Raw genomic sequence first — 19,843 nt, 5'->3', positions numbered from 1 at the left:
AGTACCTCAAAATTGTACTTAAGTACAGTACTTGAGTAAATGCACTACTTGTCACTAATGAAGCACAGACATGGATTGCTGATACCCACCCCAACCGTAGTAGGAATACATATTGTTTACAATATGTTTACAAATTGGGTGAAGTCATCTCAGAAGGGAAAACATTTGGAGCTGCACTAAAGGATAAATACAGAAAAACACAGCAGATATTAACAGAAAACATCCAGGACCTCCATGGTCCATAATGGATACAAGAGGGTTTTCTACCCTTCCTCTACTGACTTGTGTTGGCATAGCACACGAATATTATCAGTGACACAACAATGGAGCAATAATGTATTGCTCAATGTCAGAACCTTCTTACAGTCTATGGTCAGAACCGTCAGAACATTGTTTTGACTTGATTTTCACATCAAATTATAAAAAAAGAAATATGTCAAACAACCCTGAAAAAGAAAACTATATCAAAGTAAAGAGTGGCAGAATGATTAGTTTAATGATTAAGGCATTTAGATGACACACTTGTACACACGTTGGTTTATTCATAAGGAATTAGCAGGACAGAAGTAAAGTGTCCTAAATGAAGACGCTATCCGCAACGATCATATCAGGTGGGATTTTGATGGACATGACACACAGTACTCACACACACACACACGCGCACGCACGCACGCACGCACGCACGCACGCACGCACGCACGCACGCACGCACGCACGCACGCACGCACGCACGCACGCACACACACACACACACACACACACACACACACACGCTTTGTGTCTCCTGTGTCTGTGTGCTGTCTGCATAATAGAAGTTAATTCTTCATAGAAGATTATAGTAACAATATTAACCTACAAGTAATAATTCCCCTGCTTTGCAGTAGAAACTGATAACAAAAGAAACCTTATCATAACATAAAGAACTAAGAATGATTTGGTCTTCATTAAAATAAGGACATTTATTTACTCATCACGCCCAAGATCTTTCATGAAAAAGCTTGGCTTCCATCCAATTCCATAATTATATCACTTGAGTAATGAGTATACACTCATGTACATGTATGTGTACCTTCCATATCATGTGTTCTTCGTATGTACTATAGCAGGGGTCTTCAACCTTTTCAGGGCAAGGACCCGTATAGCTGAGATAGAGATGAAGCAGGGACCCCATCTATATTGTATAAAATTGTGTTTCAGATAAACTTCTTCTGCTCTTTTTTCCTTCTACACCTATAACTCTTTGCCAAAAAAAAAACGATCTACAAGCTCACAACGCCTCGCGCTGTGAGGCGTTGTGAGCTTGTAGATCTGCTATTTTTTGGCTAAAGTTCTCCTCAGAAAAGGGATGCTATAGGGTTCAAGTGGTTAAGGTAAAAAAATATATCATATCACACAAAGATTTGGCGGACCCCCTGTAGTAACTCTGAGGACCCCCTAGGGGTCCCGGACCCCCTGTTGAAGACACCTGTACTATAGTATAGTACATGCAAAAAACACATGAAATGTAAGGCACATTATTACACTGCCATTACACTATATTGAGTGGTTTCAAGTTACAGCCAGAAGATCTTTATAAGAAGTAACTGTACAGGCTTCTGGACTGATGTCTATCATCGGTCAGACGTGACAACTTTCAACCTGCTGTCCATATTTTGGGCGTTTATCATACTGTGGTCGAAAAACGTTTAATAAATTCCCGGAATGTCAAAAGATTCAAGATCTTTCAGAATTCTTCAAAAATAGCAGACAGACGATCTATGAGAGCTCACACAAAGTGTTGTTGTGTTTGGACACTGAATGTGTTTGTTCTCACAGTGCCCAGACACCCCAACATGTAAACACACGGTCCCTCTCAGAAATGAAACAAACATGTTGATTTGTTGTTGCGTGTGTTGGTCTGACACACACACACACACACACACGCACACGCACACGCACACGCACACGCACACGCACACGCACACGCACACGCACACGCACACGCACTCACACACACACACACACACACACACACACACACACACACACACACACACACACACACACACACACGCGCACACACACGCACACGCATGGCTTTGTGATTGGTCTGCATCTCTAGCTCTACTGGTGTGGATTAGGCCATGTTCCCCACTTTACCTCCCCTTCTACGTCTCCCTCTCTCTCTCTCTCTCTCTGTCTCTCTTCCCCTTTTTCCCTCTTTTCCCTTCTCTCTCTCCATGTCACATGATCCATTACATCACGGGATTGAGGTCAGAGTGGGATTAGGCGAGCTACACCAGCGAGCAAGCGAACGAACCAACGAACGAGGAACACTGGAATTACTGAAAGTGAGGAGGAGGCGGGGAAGGTGTGTGTGTGTGTGTGTGTGTGTCGGGGGGGGGGGGGGGGGGGGTGTACAGATGGTAGCCAGGATGATGAAAAGAGAGAAGGAGTAATAGAGAGATACAGTTGTAAAGTGAGAGATTGGCACAGACACAAAGGCCGTAGGGGGACGGCAGTGAAGAGACATGAAGAGGGTTTATGGTTAAGAGGGGGATTGAACAAAGCAAAGGTCTTGGTGTCATTTCGGAAGTCCCACTCAGTGGTGACAGTAGCTCAGGAGGTAGAGAGGCCACTTGGGAGTCGAAAGGTTCCCGGTTCGATCCCCGGCTCCCCCTTGGTTAGTGTCGAAGCGTCCTTGAGCAGGACGCTTAACCCATAACTGCTTCTGATGAGCAGGTTGTTTGTCTAGCATGGTTTCCTCCTCCACCGTCGGTGTGTGAATGTAATGCACATTTTAAAGAGCTTTGGATAAAGTCACTAAATGCACCATTTTGTTGCTGTCGGGCAGAAACCTGCTATCTCCATATTCTAACTTTTTGTGTTTTTTCATAAATTAACGCCCTACTTGATCATACTACAGTGCCACACGAAAGTATCAAAAGTAGCAGATCCACAAGCTCGAAACGCGGTGTGAAGTGTCACGTTTAGAGCTTCAGCTTGTAGATCTGCTTATTTTGAATTTGAATCCTAAAAAGTAACAGTTTAGGACATATGAGGTTTCCACCCGACAGAGACGATTTACCATTTCAATGCACTAAAGAGTGTTGACTAAGTGGAGTTGTCTAATTCCGTTCTGTGGAAGATTTAAGATCGGAATACTTTATCTGTGCTTTAGGACAAAGAGTTTAGATCAGGGGTCTTCAACAGGGAGTCCGGGACCCCTAGGGGGTCCTCCGAGTTACTACAGGGGGGCCGCCGAATCTTTTTGTGACAGGAACCGTTTTTTATGTTTTTTTTTACCATTAACCATTTCATATTCTGAGAAGAGCAAAAAGGTTTGGTGTAGAGGGGAAAAAGAGCAGACCAAGTACAGAGCCAAGTATTGAGGGCTTAAGTGGTTACATGAATAAAAAATAACATGAATCCAACATATTAATAGAAAAGATAATGTGTAAACAAACAAACAAACAAAAACATGCATCACAGGTGTTACCAATGATACTAATGAAGGCTCTGTTCCATTCTGGTCAAACAGAGTGATGATATTGATGATATTGTGCATGTTGGCTCACCAGAAACACTAGTGGGTCTCAAAGTGTGGTTCCTTGAGAGGGTGTAACTCTGAGAGTGTACAAATGGAACCAAATGGACCCTCCCGGGTCCATTTGGTTCCAAAATGGACCCTGGTTGAAGGGCGCTGCGAGGCGTTTTGCAGATCTACAAGATCTACAAGCACACAACGCCTCGCGCTGCGAGGCGTTTTGTGCTTGTAGATCTGCTATTTTTGGCAAAGTGGTTTGGTATAGGGGGAAAAAAGAGCAGACTAAGTACAGAGTGAAAGGTCATGTTTACTAAGTATTGTTTAAGTACATGGTTAAATGTCTGGAAATACACATTATCATGAATCCAACATGATAGTGCTGTGAAACAAGTCTATGAAGCTGCCTATGAAATCTATGAAAAAATACATATTTTACACAATATATAATGGGGGTCCCTGCTTTATCTCGCTCTCAGCCAAGGGGTCCTTGGCCTGAAAACGTCGAAGACCCCTGGGCTAGACCTACTGAAAGGAATTGGATTCCTGGAAAATAAAAATAAAAACCCATAAGTTTGAAAAATGCTTTCTAACAATGCCTAACAAATGCATCGCTTTTAGCTTTGTGTTTTGCATCTAATCTGCACTGGAATGTTCGTTGTACACACGGTTCAGTTGAACTGAAGTCAACTGAATTCAACTGAATTGGAATGAACTGAACAGTTGGAGCCCTCAAGGCTTTCTTTCATTTCAACTAATCCATTCACCTCTCTCAGCCTCGTCTCACTGATGTTATAAGTTGTACATTCTCATGTTGCCAGTGCTGTAAAGTAACAAAGTACATTTACTCAAGTACTGTTGTTAAGTACAATTTTGAGGTACTTTTACTTTACTGGAGTATTTCCAATTGTCTATACTTTTACTTCTACTCCATTATTATCTAAGAGCCAAATATTGTACTTTTACTCCACTGCAATTATTTGAAAACTTTAGTTACTAGTTACTTTGTGGATACAGTATACATTATTACATTATGAAACATACATTAACCACTTTAGCCCTATTTTATACCTAGGCTATTTGAAAATAGCCGATCTACAAGCTCACAAACGCGTCGCGGTGAGCTTGTAGATCGGCTATTTTCAAACATTTTAGTACTTTTACTTTTGGTACTTTAAGTACGTTTTGATACCAATACTTTTGTACTTTTACTCAAGTACATTTTGAATTCCAGACTTTTACTTGTAACAGAGTACTTCCACATTGCAGTATTGATACTTTTACTTAAGTAAAACATTTGAATACTTTTTTCCACCACTGCATGTTGCACCTCATCTGTCTTAAGTTGGTTTTTTTTCACCCTCCACTCAGAACTTGCAACAGGTTAACGTTTAACTAACCATACTTTATGTCCCATGATGACTTGGGCACCAATGTGTCATCTGGAGAGGAGGAACGTGGTGATCCTGCCAACAGAGAGAGAGAGAGAGAGAGAGAGAGAGAGAGAGAGAGAGAGAGAGAGAGAGAGAGAGGCAGTATACGGTGGAGGAAGAGGAGGAGGAAGAGGAGGAAGACAGAGAGACTGTAATCCCGTCTAATTCACTTAGTGTTGCGCTGAGGGGGCAGGACACTAAGAGGATTGAAGCATTCTCTAAATTAGATGCAGCGAGAATAACAAACTGGAGAGGTGGCGAGGAGAGCAGAGGAAGGGTGAGGGGGCGTACGGGTGAGACTGGCAGCGAGGAGGTGGCTTCATGAGGAGTGAACAAGGGGTGACATGGGGAGTAATGGGTACTGGGTGGACGGCAGTGTTGATTTCGTCGACTAAAACTATGACGAAAAATGTTCGTCGACTACCTTTTTTCACTGACGAAAACTAAATGAAAAACTAAATAAAAACTAAGCCATGATGACTAAAGCTAAGACTTAATATATTGACAACAAATAAAAACTAGACTAAAATGTTAGGAAGGGACTAGTGGGGAAGAGATCCAGTAGAACTAAAAGACAAGTCGTTTTATGTTTGGTTACGCTCGGGTGTTGCGCTCTGAAAATAGCAGATCTACAAGCTCACAACGCGTTGCGCTGCGATGCGTTGTGAGCTTGTAGATCGGCTATTTTCAGCATGCAACTAAGTGTAAAATGAGGCATTACGACGCCATCAAGGCACCGCCAAAATACATTTTAGTCAACTAAATCAACTGTAGATTTAGTCGACTAAAATCTTATGCTATTTAGTCGACTTAAACTAGACAGTAAAACATTTCAGATGACTAAAATATGACAAAAACTAAATGAAATGTATTCAAAATACTATGATTACAACTAAATAAAAATCTGCTGTCAAAATCAACACTGTACTGGGTGGAGGGGAGAGACAGGGACAGAAAATTGGAAACAGGAAAACATTGGTGGAGGAGGTGGAAGACAGATGGAGGTTGTGGAGGACAGGTAGAGGAGGCGGAGGACAGGTGGAGGAGGTGACGGAGGTCATGTAGGAGACTCAAAGAGACTGCTTTGAGTCTCCTACCGGATACATTAGCATCTTTCCGATTGTCTCAGGAATGCGGCAAAAACAGAAAAATCTCCATGAATTCAATGCTTCATGGGGTGTGTAATTGATAGAAAATAAGAATTGTTTTGGGTGAACTACTCCCTTAAGCAAGGCATATAATCCCAGGGGATGATGCTCAGTAGTCATCAGTAGAAGGCAGAGCTTGTACTGGCCAGGTGTGTGACTGTGCGTACCTGTATATGCAAGTGAAATGCTCATCAAAGCCCTTCCCTGGTGACGTGCAGGTTTGAACACAATGGAACCTCAAGCGTTCTCAAACATTATAGCATGCATCGCTAACCTGTAGGCCAGAACATTCACCTTCAATCTTCCTAATGATGTGTGAAATCGTTTACAACCCCCCCCCCCCCCCCCCCCCTCCCCCCCGTCCCCCCCCCCCCCCCCCCGTCCCCTTCTCTTCCCAAGCCACTGCCGTACGCAAAGCGCGCCAATAATCCAGACAAGCATTTTAGTCTAAGACATCATTAATCTGTGGATCTAAACTCTGACTTTTACTGTTGGTGATATTAACTAGGTGTTAAGTTGTAATCTGCAGTAAGGACCTTAGTGGGAGTGTATGCTGCGTTTGACAGTAGCTGGTTGATCCATTCATACTGTAATACTGATCCTGTTACAAACGTTAGACACAGATCACCCACATGGGCTTAGGCTCTGGAACGCTACATGCTTTGCCAGCCACACACACTTTTAAAATCTTATTAAACTACTATTACACCGTTAACAAATAATGACCTTCCATAAATGTTATATCCGGTCAAAATCACATGTGTAATTGACAAATTGTGTAATGTGGGAAGTCCGTCACTTTGTGTGTTCCTTTAGTCATTCTAAATTCAAGTTACTGATAGATTGATAGATTGATTCAATCATTCATTCGTTCGTTCATTGACGTTTTTATGATGCTTATTTCCATTGTGGTGTGGCCCACTGTCAGGAAAACTCTGGTGGGAATCGATTACAGTTAGTAAATCCAAGGAAGGCAGGAAGGCTCCAGTTGGCTTCCAGGCCACCAAACATGCAAGCAAGTGGTTTGACCCCAGCACCATCGATGGACACAGGACATTGTACTGAGCTGACTTTCAGAAACTTTGCTGAATTTCTTTTTAAACTGTTAAAGACCCACCCGTTCAGACAGGCGTTTACTTAATTCCATATGCCTGCAACTCTTTTATGTCATGTCCTGTCCTTATTGCAATGTTCTTTAATGATTGGACGTTTGACTGCTTATTTTATTCATTTGTTTTACATTCTAATGTTTTTATGTTTTAAACCTGCAAAGCACTTTGTGACTGTCACTGTCTGTGAAAGGTGCTCTAATAATAAAATGTACTTACTACATCGCCCTGATACAGTACTAAGCTAAAAGCATCTGAAAAACAACCCCAACAAGGGTTCCCAAACTTGTCAGACTGTAACCCCCCAAAATAATCATATTTGAACCAGGGGTTGAGTTGAGGCATTAAATTTAGTTTGACTCGGTTCCACAGATAAATATTGTTTTTAATTGTTTTATTTTAGACGTATTAAAAGGTCTTAAAAGTCCTTAAATTGTGACTTTAGAAATGTGTAGATACCTTGTATACACTTTGGTTTGTTTGCTGTTGAATGGGAAAACAATTTTCCACATTAAGCTAAGCTGAATCATTGGGTCTTTGTCAACTCATGTGGGTCTTTGTCAACTCATCTTTTACATAAAACAGAGAAGAATAAGAGAAGAATTTATTTAATTTACTCCTGTAAGTACTGTCTGTGTGTGTGTGTGTGTGTGTGTGTGTGTGTGTGTGTGTGTGTGTGTGTGTGTGTGTGTGTGTGTGTGCGTGCGTGCGTGCGTGCGTGCGTGCGTGCGTGCGTGCGTGCGTGCGTGCGTGCGTGCGTGCGTGCGTGCGCACAAGTGTCACTGATGACTTTCTGTGAGTATGTGTGCATATATGTTTGTATGGGGCGTGTGCTCAGCGCGTGTCTGCTTGGCGGGGTTGGGATTAGGAATCGATTAAGAGGAAATTGGACTGTGGGGGCAGGCAGGAGGAGGAGGGATGTGCGTGTGTGTGTGTGTGTGTGTGTGTGTGTGTGTGTGTGTGTGTGTGTGTGTGTTGCGTGACCATGATTACAGTGCCTCCACAGCAGCCTGTGCGCCAGCTTGTTGGCCAGGGATTAAGGAGAGGAAAGAAATGAATCATATTCTATAAGTCCTGACAGTGTCTGTGCCTCTGCCTCAGTGCTGCACAGTCCATATGCTGCTGCAGGGGATTACAGGAGCCTTCAAGAGGGAACCCAACACCAACACCCTCTCCTATCTGCTCTTTACTGTACATACACATACACATGTGTACCTTACCTACACACATAATACATTTGTGATGTATTATATATCATAAGTGTCTGGCCTGGAATAGGTTGTAGAATTACTTAAAACTCAATGCACATTCATCTTGTTCAATGTTTTTTTCCCCTTTGAAGGATGAATAGTTTGATATGCATTAGAGAAGTGGTTCGCAACCTTTTCAGGCCGTGACCCCCCCTGTAAGGGACCAGAGTTGTTCGGCAAGAGAGACACCAGGACAAGTGTGTAGTTTCTTTAAAATGTCTTTTTTTTTATCTTTTCTTTTTCCCATAAAAACAAGACAAGACATTCATTATGGCCCAAACAAATGCAGACAATACACTGAACTTGACATCAAGACTGAACTAACCAAATGAGACATGAGGGGAACATATATAGTGGGTGATCAGACCACTCTTGACACAAAGGGGAAGACAAAGAATAACATTTAAACAGACTACAAATAGCTACAACATAATCCACTACAGCACTAACTCATATTAAATAAAGAAATTACATACAACTGAAATGCCAATACATTTTCATACGTGTAGTAATACATTCAAACTTATAATAAATCCCTGCCCCTCCCCTTATGCACAGGGGACATGGTGCAGTCCAATTACTAATCAGCTCCTTATAAGCACCTGTGAAGCAGCTAGGCCTTTCCATGGCCAGCAATCTAAACTTCAACACTCCTCAAAACTGATAACTCAACAAAACAAAATAAACTTAAATACCAATTAAATTACTCCTGATAAAACAACTTGACCCAAACAAAAGAACTTAATGGATATACCCTCCAGTCAGTAACTTTATCATCAAACTTGCAATAAACAGTATGTCCTTTAACCGGTTGTGTGTAGTCCTTTATGCATGTAGTATGTAGTTTGCTGAAAATAAATATAAACTAAATTAATAAACCAAAAAAGACAAGTGTCCACCATGTTTTACCAACTTTGAGTGTCAGCTGGTGTGGCCATCACATGTGGCCATCACACCCCCCTAAAATAATCATATTTGAACTGGGGACCCCCATTTAGTTTCACAGATAAATATTGTGAAAATAGCAGATCTACAAGCTCACAGCGCCTCCTGTTGTGAGGCGTTGTGAGCTCCACAGGTTGAGAACCACTGCATTAGAGTGGACCCCCATTTGATAAAATATTGTGTCTCTGGGACCCCAATCTACGCTGTAAAATCCTAACTCTGAGAGTGTAGGCTACAAATTAAATGGAACCAAATCCCTCAAGGACCCTAGGGGTCCCTGGACCCCAGTTTCAGAACCATTGCATTGGTGTCCAGCTTCCTCCTCATCCTCCCCTCCGCAAACCAATTAACCAACCACCTCCAGATTTTTAATTGAACTCCAACAATGGAGCTAGCCTTCCTCACCAGCTTGTTCAGCTTCACGTTTTAATGAACCTTTTACTTAGCTGAGGTAAAAATAAATTGTCAGTTGTTTGTTTTTAATTGTGGTGCTACCTAGGGCTTGAAAAGAGATTCTTAATCTCAATGGGACTTTCCAGGATGAATAAACGCTACAAAGATGCTGTATCTTCCCCAAGGGTTACGTAATCTGACCAATCAGCACAAGTATTTCCCCCAGGGGTTATATGACAGCTGACCAATCAGCGTACGTAAGTAAAGTGCCACCGCATGCTGATCTGGCACTGGGATCAGCCTCACTGTCTAAGGAACTCAAACATGGTTGTTGCGGATGGGGTGATAAAATCATGGTTGAGGAAAGTATCCAGACTGGAGACATTGCTGTCTCACCCTACACTATGTAAACATGTGACATCAGAACAAGTACGATCCATGCATGTCACCCACACACAACGTACCACTCATTAGTAGGCATAAGATTCTGCACTTGGTTCATCCTAATGAAATTTTGGGCGAGCCCGTATTATGCTGTATCATCGTGGGCCTAAAACCAACCTTCTGCTCTCCAGGGCTAAATCCCAGTCACAGTCAGTGAGGACAAAGTCCATCTGGCCCACTGCAGCGTGGCTTCAGGGCAAAGACAACAGAGCCTTGTAAAAGCAACAGCTGTCTGTAACAGTACTAAAGAAGGCAATCACTTGATAGTCTTGACAACCTCTATAATAATATATAGTTATTCAATAAGACGTGCGAGGGAGTGCTTTATCGTGGTTATTGAGCAGGGCTGTGGTGCGACATAGGTATGACGCGATCTGCCTGCTCCATGTCTGCACTGCACGCCATATACAGTAGGCTAGTGGTTCTCAAACACCCTCTTTTGCGTACAAATGGAACCAAATGAACCTGTGAGGGTCCATTTGGTTCACTCTTCAGTGTACACGCTTCCATTTGTACAGACCTGTGAGAGCCCATTTGTTTCATAACTATCAATCGCTTAGCTGGGGACCCCTCCCTGGAACCCATAAAAACAGTCAATCAAAGGAAAGTGTTCCAGTGTGGCAGGCCAGCCTGGTGACAGGTAGTGTTCAGGTCTTTTTCAACAGTGGTAGCCGGGTCAAAGCTATTCAGAAATCTGGTGGTCCTGCCATTGATACTATGCGGTAGACCTCCTTGCCTGGCCGCGGTCAAAGTAGGATGAATTAGATTGTGGCTGGGATGGTGAATGTCTTTGATGATACGGTGAGCTTTGATTATGCTCCGCTTTTTGTACAGTTCCTGTAGGAAGGGAAGCTCACCTCCCATTATGCGCTCGACCGTCCACACCACCCGCTGTAGGTTTTTCATATTTGAGCATTAACCTATATTCAAATACATATTTTATGTAAATATATATATTTACATTGGAATGTTTGTCCATTCATCAATCTACTTTTAAAATAAGCATGTTCACATTAGGCTATTGGAATATGAGCACATGTACTGTAAGTTGTGTACTCCTGGTTGATTGCAAGAGGGAAGTCAGTCGGCTATATCCAAGATCCAGATACATTTGGCTTGCCTGTTATTGTTCCACGTTTCTTTTTTTTGGGAGTGGGGCAGAAATATTGTATTTTCTTTCAATTGAAAACTATTTTTTTGTTATTTTCAAAGGGTCATCTGACAAAAAACGAATTACCCTGTAGGATTCATCAACAATCTTGCAGTACACTTCTGAAAGCACAGAGATGTTCCGCAATGCAAAATAATCTGTCTCTCATGCATCCATTGGGGGTAGGATGGGGTTGGGTTGGGTTGGGGTGGGGGTGGGGATGGGGTGGGGATGGAGCACTGGGACATTACAGTATCTAATCTGCTTTCTGTCCTCCATGTCCTGCTGTGCTTGCCTCTCATCTCTGCCTTATTATACCCACTCAAACTCTTGTATGGATTAGTGCAACGTTCCCAGAATCTGAGTTCCCAAGCTCTCCGAATCTCTCTCTCTGGATGTTCAGCACTCTTCTCCCCCTGTTAACCTCGCGTCACCAGGCTTTCCACAAATACCCTCATAAGTCCAGTCATTTCAACTAAGCAGTGGTGGACAAAATATATATACGTAGATGCTCCTGGTCAAATATTACTCAACTAATGCAGGGGAAAGTTTCTTTATCAAATTTGCACTTCAATACAAAATGACATGCTTTTAAAAAATACTATAGTAGTATTCCAAAGGACAAATTGCATAGTACATTTTCTTTTTTATACCAATGCATTGCTGTATTTAAAATTCACTATTAAATAATAGTGAAAATGTGTCTACAAGCTCTCTACAAACTCACATCCACAAGCTCTCTACAAGATCTTGTAGAATTACCATTTTTTATCTACAAGCTCACAATGCGTCGCAATGCGTTGCGTTGTGAACTTGTAGATCAACTATTTTCATTATTTTAAAATAATAATAAAAAAGGAACGGTTTTGGACATACAAGGTTTCCACCCAACAGCAACATTAAGCATTGACACACGATGATCATGACCCCAGTGGTTTTAATGAAGCATTTTAATGTCTCAAGAAAGATTGTCGCTAGCTACTGTAGCATGGTAGTGATGAGACTGTTCAAACAACTGTTGTAACAGATGACATTATATAAAATAAGATTCTTTCATGGCAGAAAAATAAGCAGATAACAAGATATTGATGAGAGTAAATGTGATTAAGAAGCACACGCAGCATTGTATCCTATGACTGCTACTTTTATTAGATCAGCCCCTGAGTTTGAAAAAAGAAAAATAGAAGAAGCCAGAAAAATATAAACAGATTTCTTTTCTTTTTTTTTTTACTTGTTGGCAGTTGGTTAGAAATTTAGAAAGAGAAAAGAGATCATTTTGGGTGTGTGTGCTGATGTAACACACTGTGGTATCAGACATTGTTTGCCTTTTCAAGTAATATTTTTAATATTTACAAAAAGAACATTAAAAAAAAGTATATTAACAATATCAATATCAGCTGAAGACATATAATATCAATAATGATAATACATGTATTGAGTAATATCAACTTCAAAACAAATTACCACAATTTTACTTCAAATAATTAACAACTTTTCAAAGAAACATAATTGTTTTTAGTCTAATAAAAAAGAAAAAGAAAGATCAAACAATACATCAAACACACATACGGTAATGGTACCCATCACATCTTTACAGGTTGGAGTTGAGATAGACACCGAACCCTCTGTGCAAGGGAGAGCCCCGCTGTGGTGGGGATCTATCCCTTCCCTTTCTACAGTGTCCTCATCTCTCCTAACAAACAACTTACGGGAACAGTTTTTTTTTTTTTTTTTTCAACAGGGTTTCGTTAAGTCATTTGGGTAGATTGGAGAAAATAAGAACTACTTTAATGATCAGTCAGCTGCTAACCCCAATGAGCAACCACAGTGTGGAATGGGGGGGCTTAAATCTACAGTCTTGCCAACGGGGGGAAATGTTGCATTTCTCCCAAGAGTGCATTGAGCGCAATACCTAAGACAACCTATGCTCAAAGGCAAAAAGCTCTGTACTGCATTGACGCAGTCCTCTCCCCCTGTGTCAGGCTGAAGAAGGACCAGCATCACATTGATGCAGGGGACCAGCTTCATTCTCTCCCCCCTGTACCACACTGCAGGCTGGAGGAGGTCAGCATCACCCAAGGACTGCAGGGCATCATCGTGACCTCAAATATACCTGTCAGTCTGTTGTGATGCCTGTTGGTCCGTTTGGTCTGTTTGGCCTGTTTGGCTCCAAGCTTTTTCAGTCAGTTCAACAATGTAAATGAAAAGCAGCCTCTTGAACAAAAGAAGAAATAACATAAAAACCCCCAGAGCAAATAAAAGACGGTGCGGAAAGAATTAAAGACAATCTGGGACCCCATAAATTATTACACTTTGACACTCCCCTTCAAATTCAAGGCAGGGTGTAGGTCCTTTTTGCCAGTAACGCAGGCAACCTCTAAGTTGTTGAGTGTATGGTACACTAATAAGAGCTGTGTTGAATGAATTTGTTCCAAGCCAAGGTCATCAAAAGCTGAATCCTGCTGTCATTAAGCATTACTACTGCTAACAGGATCTGCTGCTGAGCATACCTTTTTAATTCAATGTAGCAATGTCAAATATATTCTCTTTCAATCCTCTTTGTGGTAATACCTACCTAATATAAATTGAAATCTGATCAATTTCCTACGATTTGACCTGCTGAACTGTGATTGTGTGTTAATAAATACTTAGCTTAAAAGCTGTTCATTTGAACGTCTGCTAGTGCAGATATTGCAGTATCGCTTTCCTTTTCCATACAGTGATTACACAAGAGATAGATTTGTTTGTTACCAAATTTCTTTGTTACAATCACCATGCAAGCGTCAATAGAGGAGTTAATGTACTACATTTCCAAAACATAAAGAGATCTTAAGCCCATGAGTTCATAGACCAATATGCTTGATTCATTTTTGTGTCCCCAAGTATTGTTTTTACTTCCACTCTTCATGTTAACACTGAACAAACTCTCCGTCTCTGTCGGGTGGAAACCTCATATGTCCTCATATGGCATTACACAAAAAGTTAGAATACGGAGATAAGAAGTTTCTGCCCCGACAGAGACGTCTCGCTTTCTTCTCCTCTCTGCTTCTATCTCGTTCCCTTCCTCACCCCCTCCTCCCCCACCCCCCCCAACTCCCCCACCCCCCCCAACTCCCTGTATTTTTATTTACAAGACCTGGAACTTCCAGGAGTTCTGGTCTTTGTAGTCCAGACAGTCCGTGGCGTTGAAGTTGAGCTTCCAGCCGGTCTGGTCTTTGTAGTCCAGACAGTCGACGGCGCCGAAGCCCAGCGAGGCGGCTGTGTAGCCCTGCGAGGAGAGCGACGCGGGCGACTGGCTAAGGGCATGCCCGCCCATGGAGGAGGCCGTGATGGGGCTCAGGGCGCCGCCGGTGCCCGTCAGCTGCGGGTGCATGGGGGACAGGTAGGAGCTGCAGTCCAGCCCGGTGAAGTAGGACGACGAGCCCCCGTAGCTCTGGCCGTAGGCCGGCGCCTGGGCGTAGGTCATGGGGTAGGTGGAGCGCTGCATGCACTGTGTGCCGGCGGCCGACAAGGACAGCGGGTCGGGGAGCGGCGAGATGGACGCCGGGCTCCAGATGGAGACGGTGGCGCTGGCGGCCGAGCTGGAGCTGGGCGTGATGGAGGTGCCCGGCGGAGGGGGAGGGGGGCTGTACTGCCCCGCCGCTGCGCTGGCATTGTTGGCACCGCCGGCCTCGTTGGCGCCGCCGACGTCGCCGCGGGCGGGGGACGCCTTCTTCTTGGGCGGCCGCGGTTTGGACTGGCCGGTGCTCTGCTGCTGCTGCTGGCGGCACTTGGCGCGCCGGTTCTTGAACCAGACCTGGTGGGGTGGGAGGGGGGTTGATGAGCTAGTAGTTCAGGCAGACTCACCAGTGGTGGGAAAAGTAGGCTACTACATTTTTTTATATCAATATATTGCAATGTAGAAATACTCTGTTAAGTAAAAGTCCGGAATTCAAAATTGACTTGAGTAAAAGAAGTATTGGCATCAAAATATACTTGGACCAAAGTAAAATTACTCATTATGCAGAAATGTCCCATTTCAAAAATGTAAATGTACTTGTACTGCAACTCACTCCATCTGATTGGGGCGGGCTGTTTAAAGCTCCCTGCTCACTCTGCTCATTCTTTTTCTCTGCTCTATGAAGTTTTGTGTGCTCCCACCACCACCCCAGCATACACCTGTGGGCTTTGTTTCTATGATTCCCTTATAGGGTCTATTTCATTCCCTTTTAAATCTATTTGGCAAATCATTTATTATAATATTTAATTCTTACAGGGAATGAATGAAATGAGACAGAGCCATGACCCCAAATATGTTATGAATATTTAAGCTCAATATATGTATTTATTCAATCCAAGAAATGTTATAGTTTGTCAACAAAGCTTTATCTGTTACGATTCACTTAGACTGTTGTTTATTATAGTCTGCAACCACACACTCGCACAAATACACATGCACACACACACATACTCAAGCTACACAGTACAATCCAGAGTATTAATCTGACTCAGAGTTGTATTCATTGAACGCAGAGATACATTTAACTCTGTGTTGGTTTAATACTTAGGATTTTGCTGAGGAGAGAGTTATATAGTTTTCCTTCATCATTATCAGTGGTTCTCAAAGGGTCCTGGGACCCCTAAGGGTTCCTTGAGGGGGTTCCAAATGGATCCTTACATGTCTGTTTATGGGGATCCTTGAAAAAAAATTAAGAAAATAACTACATGTACTCAAGTACTGCACTTAAGTAGATTTTTTAGGTATTATTTTGTTTCTGCAGTATTTAGAAATTTCAATACTTCTACCCTACCACATTTCAGAGGAAAATATTGTACTTTTACTCCACTAAAAGTATATGAAAACTTGAATTAGTTATTTTCTAGTTTACCACTTAAGCCCTATATATTTCGGCCATTTGAAAATAGCAGATCTACAAGCTCACAATGCGTTGCAAAGCGACGCATTGTGAGCTTGCAGATCTGCTATTTTCAAAAGACTCTTATACATTTTGAACTTGTGATATTGGACATTCTCCTTTTACTTTTAGTACTGTATACGTACATTTTGATACCAGTACTTTTGTACTTTTACTCAAGTACATTTTGAATTCTGGACTTTTACTTGTAACAGAGTATTTCTGCATTGCAGTATTGATACTTTTACTCAAGTAAAAAAACGTGAGTCTTCCACCACGGTTTACATGTCTCTGAGTTATGGGGGATCCTTGAAATGAAAAATAAAATGAAAAAAAAGTTTGACAAAGATCGGTATAAAGTGGTCATGATCCATTACCTGGACACGTGACTCTGGCAGGTTGATCTTGAGGGCCACCTCCTCCCTCATGAAGATGTCAGGGTAGCGGGTCTTGGCGAACAGAGCCTCGAGGATGTCCAGCTGAGCGCGCGTGAACGTGGTGCGCTCCCGACGCTGCTTGCGAGGGGTGTCTGAAAAACCAATACATTTAAAATGTATAATTTCACGTTTTTATTGTGATCGATGGTTTTTGTTTTGTTGCTTTTTGTAGTTGTTAAGGATTTTTTTTTTGTGGGGGTGGGGGGGGGCTCGAGATCTGTCCTTTTTTCTTAAAGCCTATTTTTATTTGTCTATTTATAAATATTTATATTTAGCTTGGACAGAAAGGGGATGTTTAGACTTTAGTATAAAAAGAAATACGTTTATGACTTGTTTGTATAATAGATCACGTTTTTCGTTAAGCCTATACTTGGGACAAGATAACCTATTACAAAAATAGTAAAGACTAAAGATTGTATATTAATTTCATTCAACAGATTTCGTTGCGTGATTAATTGACCATTTAGTCTCTATAACCTAAGAAATGTGTTTCGCATTAAGAATTGGCAATTTGAGAGATTCTCTGTCTATATTCAATTATTGTAATGTTGGGATTTATTTTGTGAATAGTTAATGTATTCGATGTTATATATATATAATCCTAATGGAAATACAACAGAAAGTGCGTTTTTAGACGCGAAATAATAAAGAAATAATACTGCAGGGGTTATAAATAACGAAATATTCATTGATATGATTTAAATGCACAAATAATTCAGACATGCACCCCTCGCAAGCGGCGTCGGGAGCGCACCACGTTCACACGTGAAGACATGTTCATTGATACAGTGCAAATGCCTGAAGTCAGTCAGTCAGTCACTTACAGTGGTTCAGTGGTTCTCAACCTGTGGATCGGGACCCCCAGGGGTTCCCCACATGATTTTGCTGGGGGGGCTCCCCAGGTGACAGTGAAGTGACAATTTAAGGACTTTTAAGAGCTTTTTAATACAAAACAAATTGAAATAAAAGACAGTAATTAAATGAAAAAAGACCATTACTGCAGCAAAAGTAATCAACAAACTATACTATAAAAATAGTTGAATATTGGCCAAATAATATAAGAAAGAGGCAAAAAAAAGAAAAGAAATAGCAGATCTACAAGCTCACAACACCTCACAACGCCAGGCATTGTGAGGTGTTGTGAGCTTGTAGATCTGCTATTTTCACAATATTTCCGTGGAACCGAGTCAAAACTAAAAAGTAATGCCTCAATTCAAATATGATTATTTTGGGGGGTCCCCAGTTCAAATATGATTTTTCTTTTGGGGGGGGGGGGGGGGGGGGTCGCAAGTTCAAATAGGCCTACGATTATTTTGGGGGTCCCCAGTTCAAATGTGATTATTTTGCAAGGTCCCCAGTTCAAATATGATTATTTTGGGAGGTCCCCAGTTCAAATATGATTATTTTGGGAAGTCCCCAGTTCAAATATGATTATTTTGGTGGGTCGCGGCCTGAAAAGGTTGAGAACCACTGCTCTGGTGCCTTAATAAAGCTTTGTTCTGTCAAAGCGACATTGAACAAATATGGCTTCGTCACAGATGTCCCGACGCTGAACAGATGCTGATCAACCAAAACAACACAAAGAAAAGCATCGTGACACCAAAAAAATACAATACTAATCTACTGCAAAATAGGTTACATGCAGTAACAGATTGGACACTGGTCTGATGTTGTGTGAACCAACTGCGGTTCCTTTCACACACACATTCTTATTGTTCTGCTATTGTGTAATCCGCTATGGGTTAAACGGACACATGTTCTGCAGGCTGAAGGGGCGTAGAGGTGCCTGGTCGTCATTTAACTCAGATCATAACGTTACTGTGAACGAATACAAGTATTCTATGATGAATTGAATACACAGGACCCCAATGGAAACAAGCCAAGCCATAGTGCTTTCTTGGGTTTAATCCTTTTAGCATCATTTTGTATAGAACTGTACCGTCTGTACTTTTTTTTTGGCAAACTGTTAATAAAGTATTCAATCAATCACTCAATCAAGAAATCAATCAATCACTATGCATTGTAACTTGATTCCTTTACAGCTCTCCGTCCTTTTACGCACGGGTTACGCACGTGACGCATGACATTTTCTACACATTCCTTCAGTCTCTGATGCATACAAATACAAATAAATAAACGTTATATGAAATATCTACGAAAGCTTATGTTAAAACCACTTTTTATGGCGAACACGTTTATGTTCACAAATAAATCACCGAGCTACAAGCTCACAATGCATTGCAATGCAACTCGTTGTGATTGATTGATTGATTGATTGATAGATTGAAAACTTTACTAACAGTTTGCCAAAAAAGCACAGAAAGTACAGTTCTATATGAAACCCAAGAAAGCAACATGGCTTATCCATTGGGGTCCTGTATTCAATTCATCCAAACATTTAATGACAGACAAATACTATGCAAAAACACAACATGAGCTTGTAGATTGGTTATTTTGGGGGAAGAAGTTGATGTAAAAGGGGAAAATAGCGGTCCAAGTGTTGCAACTCAGGTCAGTTTTGAGTAAAAAATAGAATAAGTTGTTGGTACTTACTGGGGTATCCCACGGCGCTGTGCAGCAGGTCCATGCCCGGGCCGGACAGCGTTAACCCGTTCACGGCGTAATGGGGTTGCTTTATGTAGGACATCATGCCTTCTGCCGGCCTTTAAAACACTGCCTCTCTCTCTCTCACTCTCTCTCCTTCTTCTCTCAGAGGCCGGGGGCCGGGTCTGGTGGCTATAGACACACACTCACTCTCTCTCTCTCTCTCTCTCTCTCTCTCTCTCTCTCTCTCTCTCTCTCTCTCTCTCTCTCTCTCTCTCTCTCTCTCTCTCTCTCTCTCTCTCTTTTCTCAAGGCTTTATATCCCTCAGTTGTTTTTGTTTGTCCCCTGTTCTGTGTCTCTCTGTACCCTCAGTATGAAGGCAGTGCACCTGTCCTCACACACACCTGTAGCCTGTATAGATGCTGCTGGTGTGTTAACTCGGTCGTTCTCTCTCTCTCTATATATATATATACCACACAAACAACAACGGACACCGAATCAAACTATATAAAACAACATTAAAAAAAAAAGTCAGTCCAATAAAGATGAAAGATGTGACGGTTCCTGCTGAG

General features: G+C 41.9%; 1 protein-coding gene across 1 annotated transcript; it reads right to left on the bottom strand.

Annotated features, from left to right (window-relative positions):
* Nucleotides 1-14,522: 14,522 nt before the first annotated feature.
* Nucleotides 14,523-19,377, bottom strand: LOC311051119 (homeobox protein otx5-like; the record flags this gene model as incomplete). Its single annotated transcript, XM_084065520.1, has 3 exons — nt 14,523-15,191; nt 16,668-16,819; nt 19,281-19,377. The coding sequence occupies 3 exons, from the start codon at nt 19,375-19,377 to the stop codon at nt 14,523-14,525; spliced, it is 918 nt and encodes a 305-aa protein (XP_083921646.1).
* Nucleotides 19,378-19,843: the final 466 nt, after the last annotated feature.

This window comes from Gymnoscopelus microlampas, assembly GCF_963454915.1.
Source record: "Gymnoscopelus microlampas genome assembly, chromosome: 8".
NCBI lineage: Eukaryota > Metazoa > Chordata > Actinopteri > Myctophiformes > Myctophidae > Gymnoscopelus > Gymnoscopelus microlampas.
The sequence above is the reverse complement of the archived record's forward strand: the minus strand, read 5'-3'. Positions and strand labels throughout refer to the sequence as shown.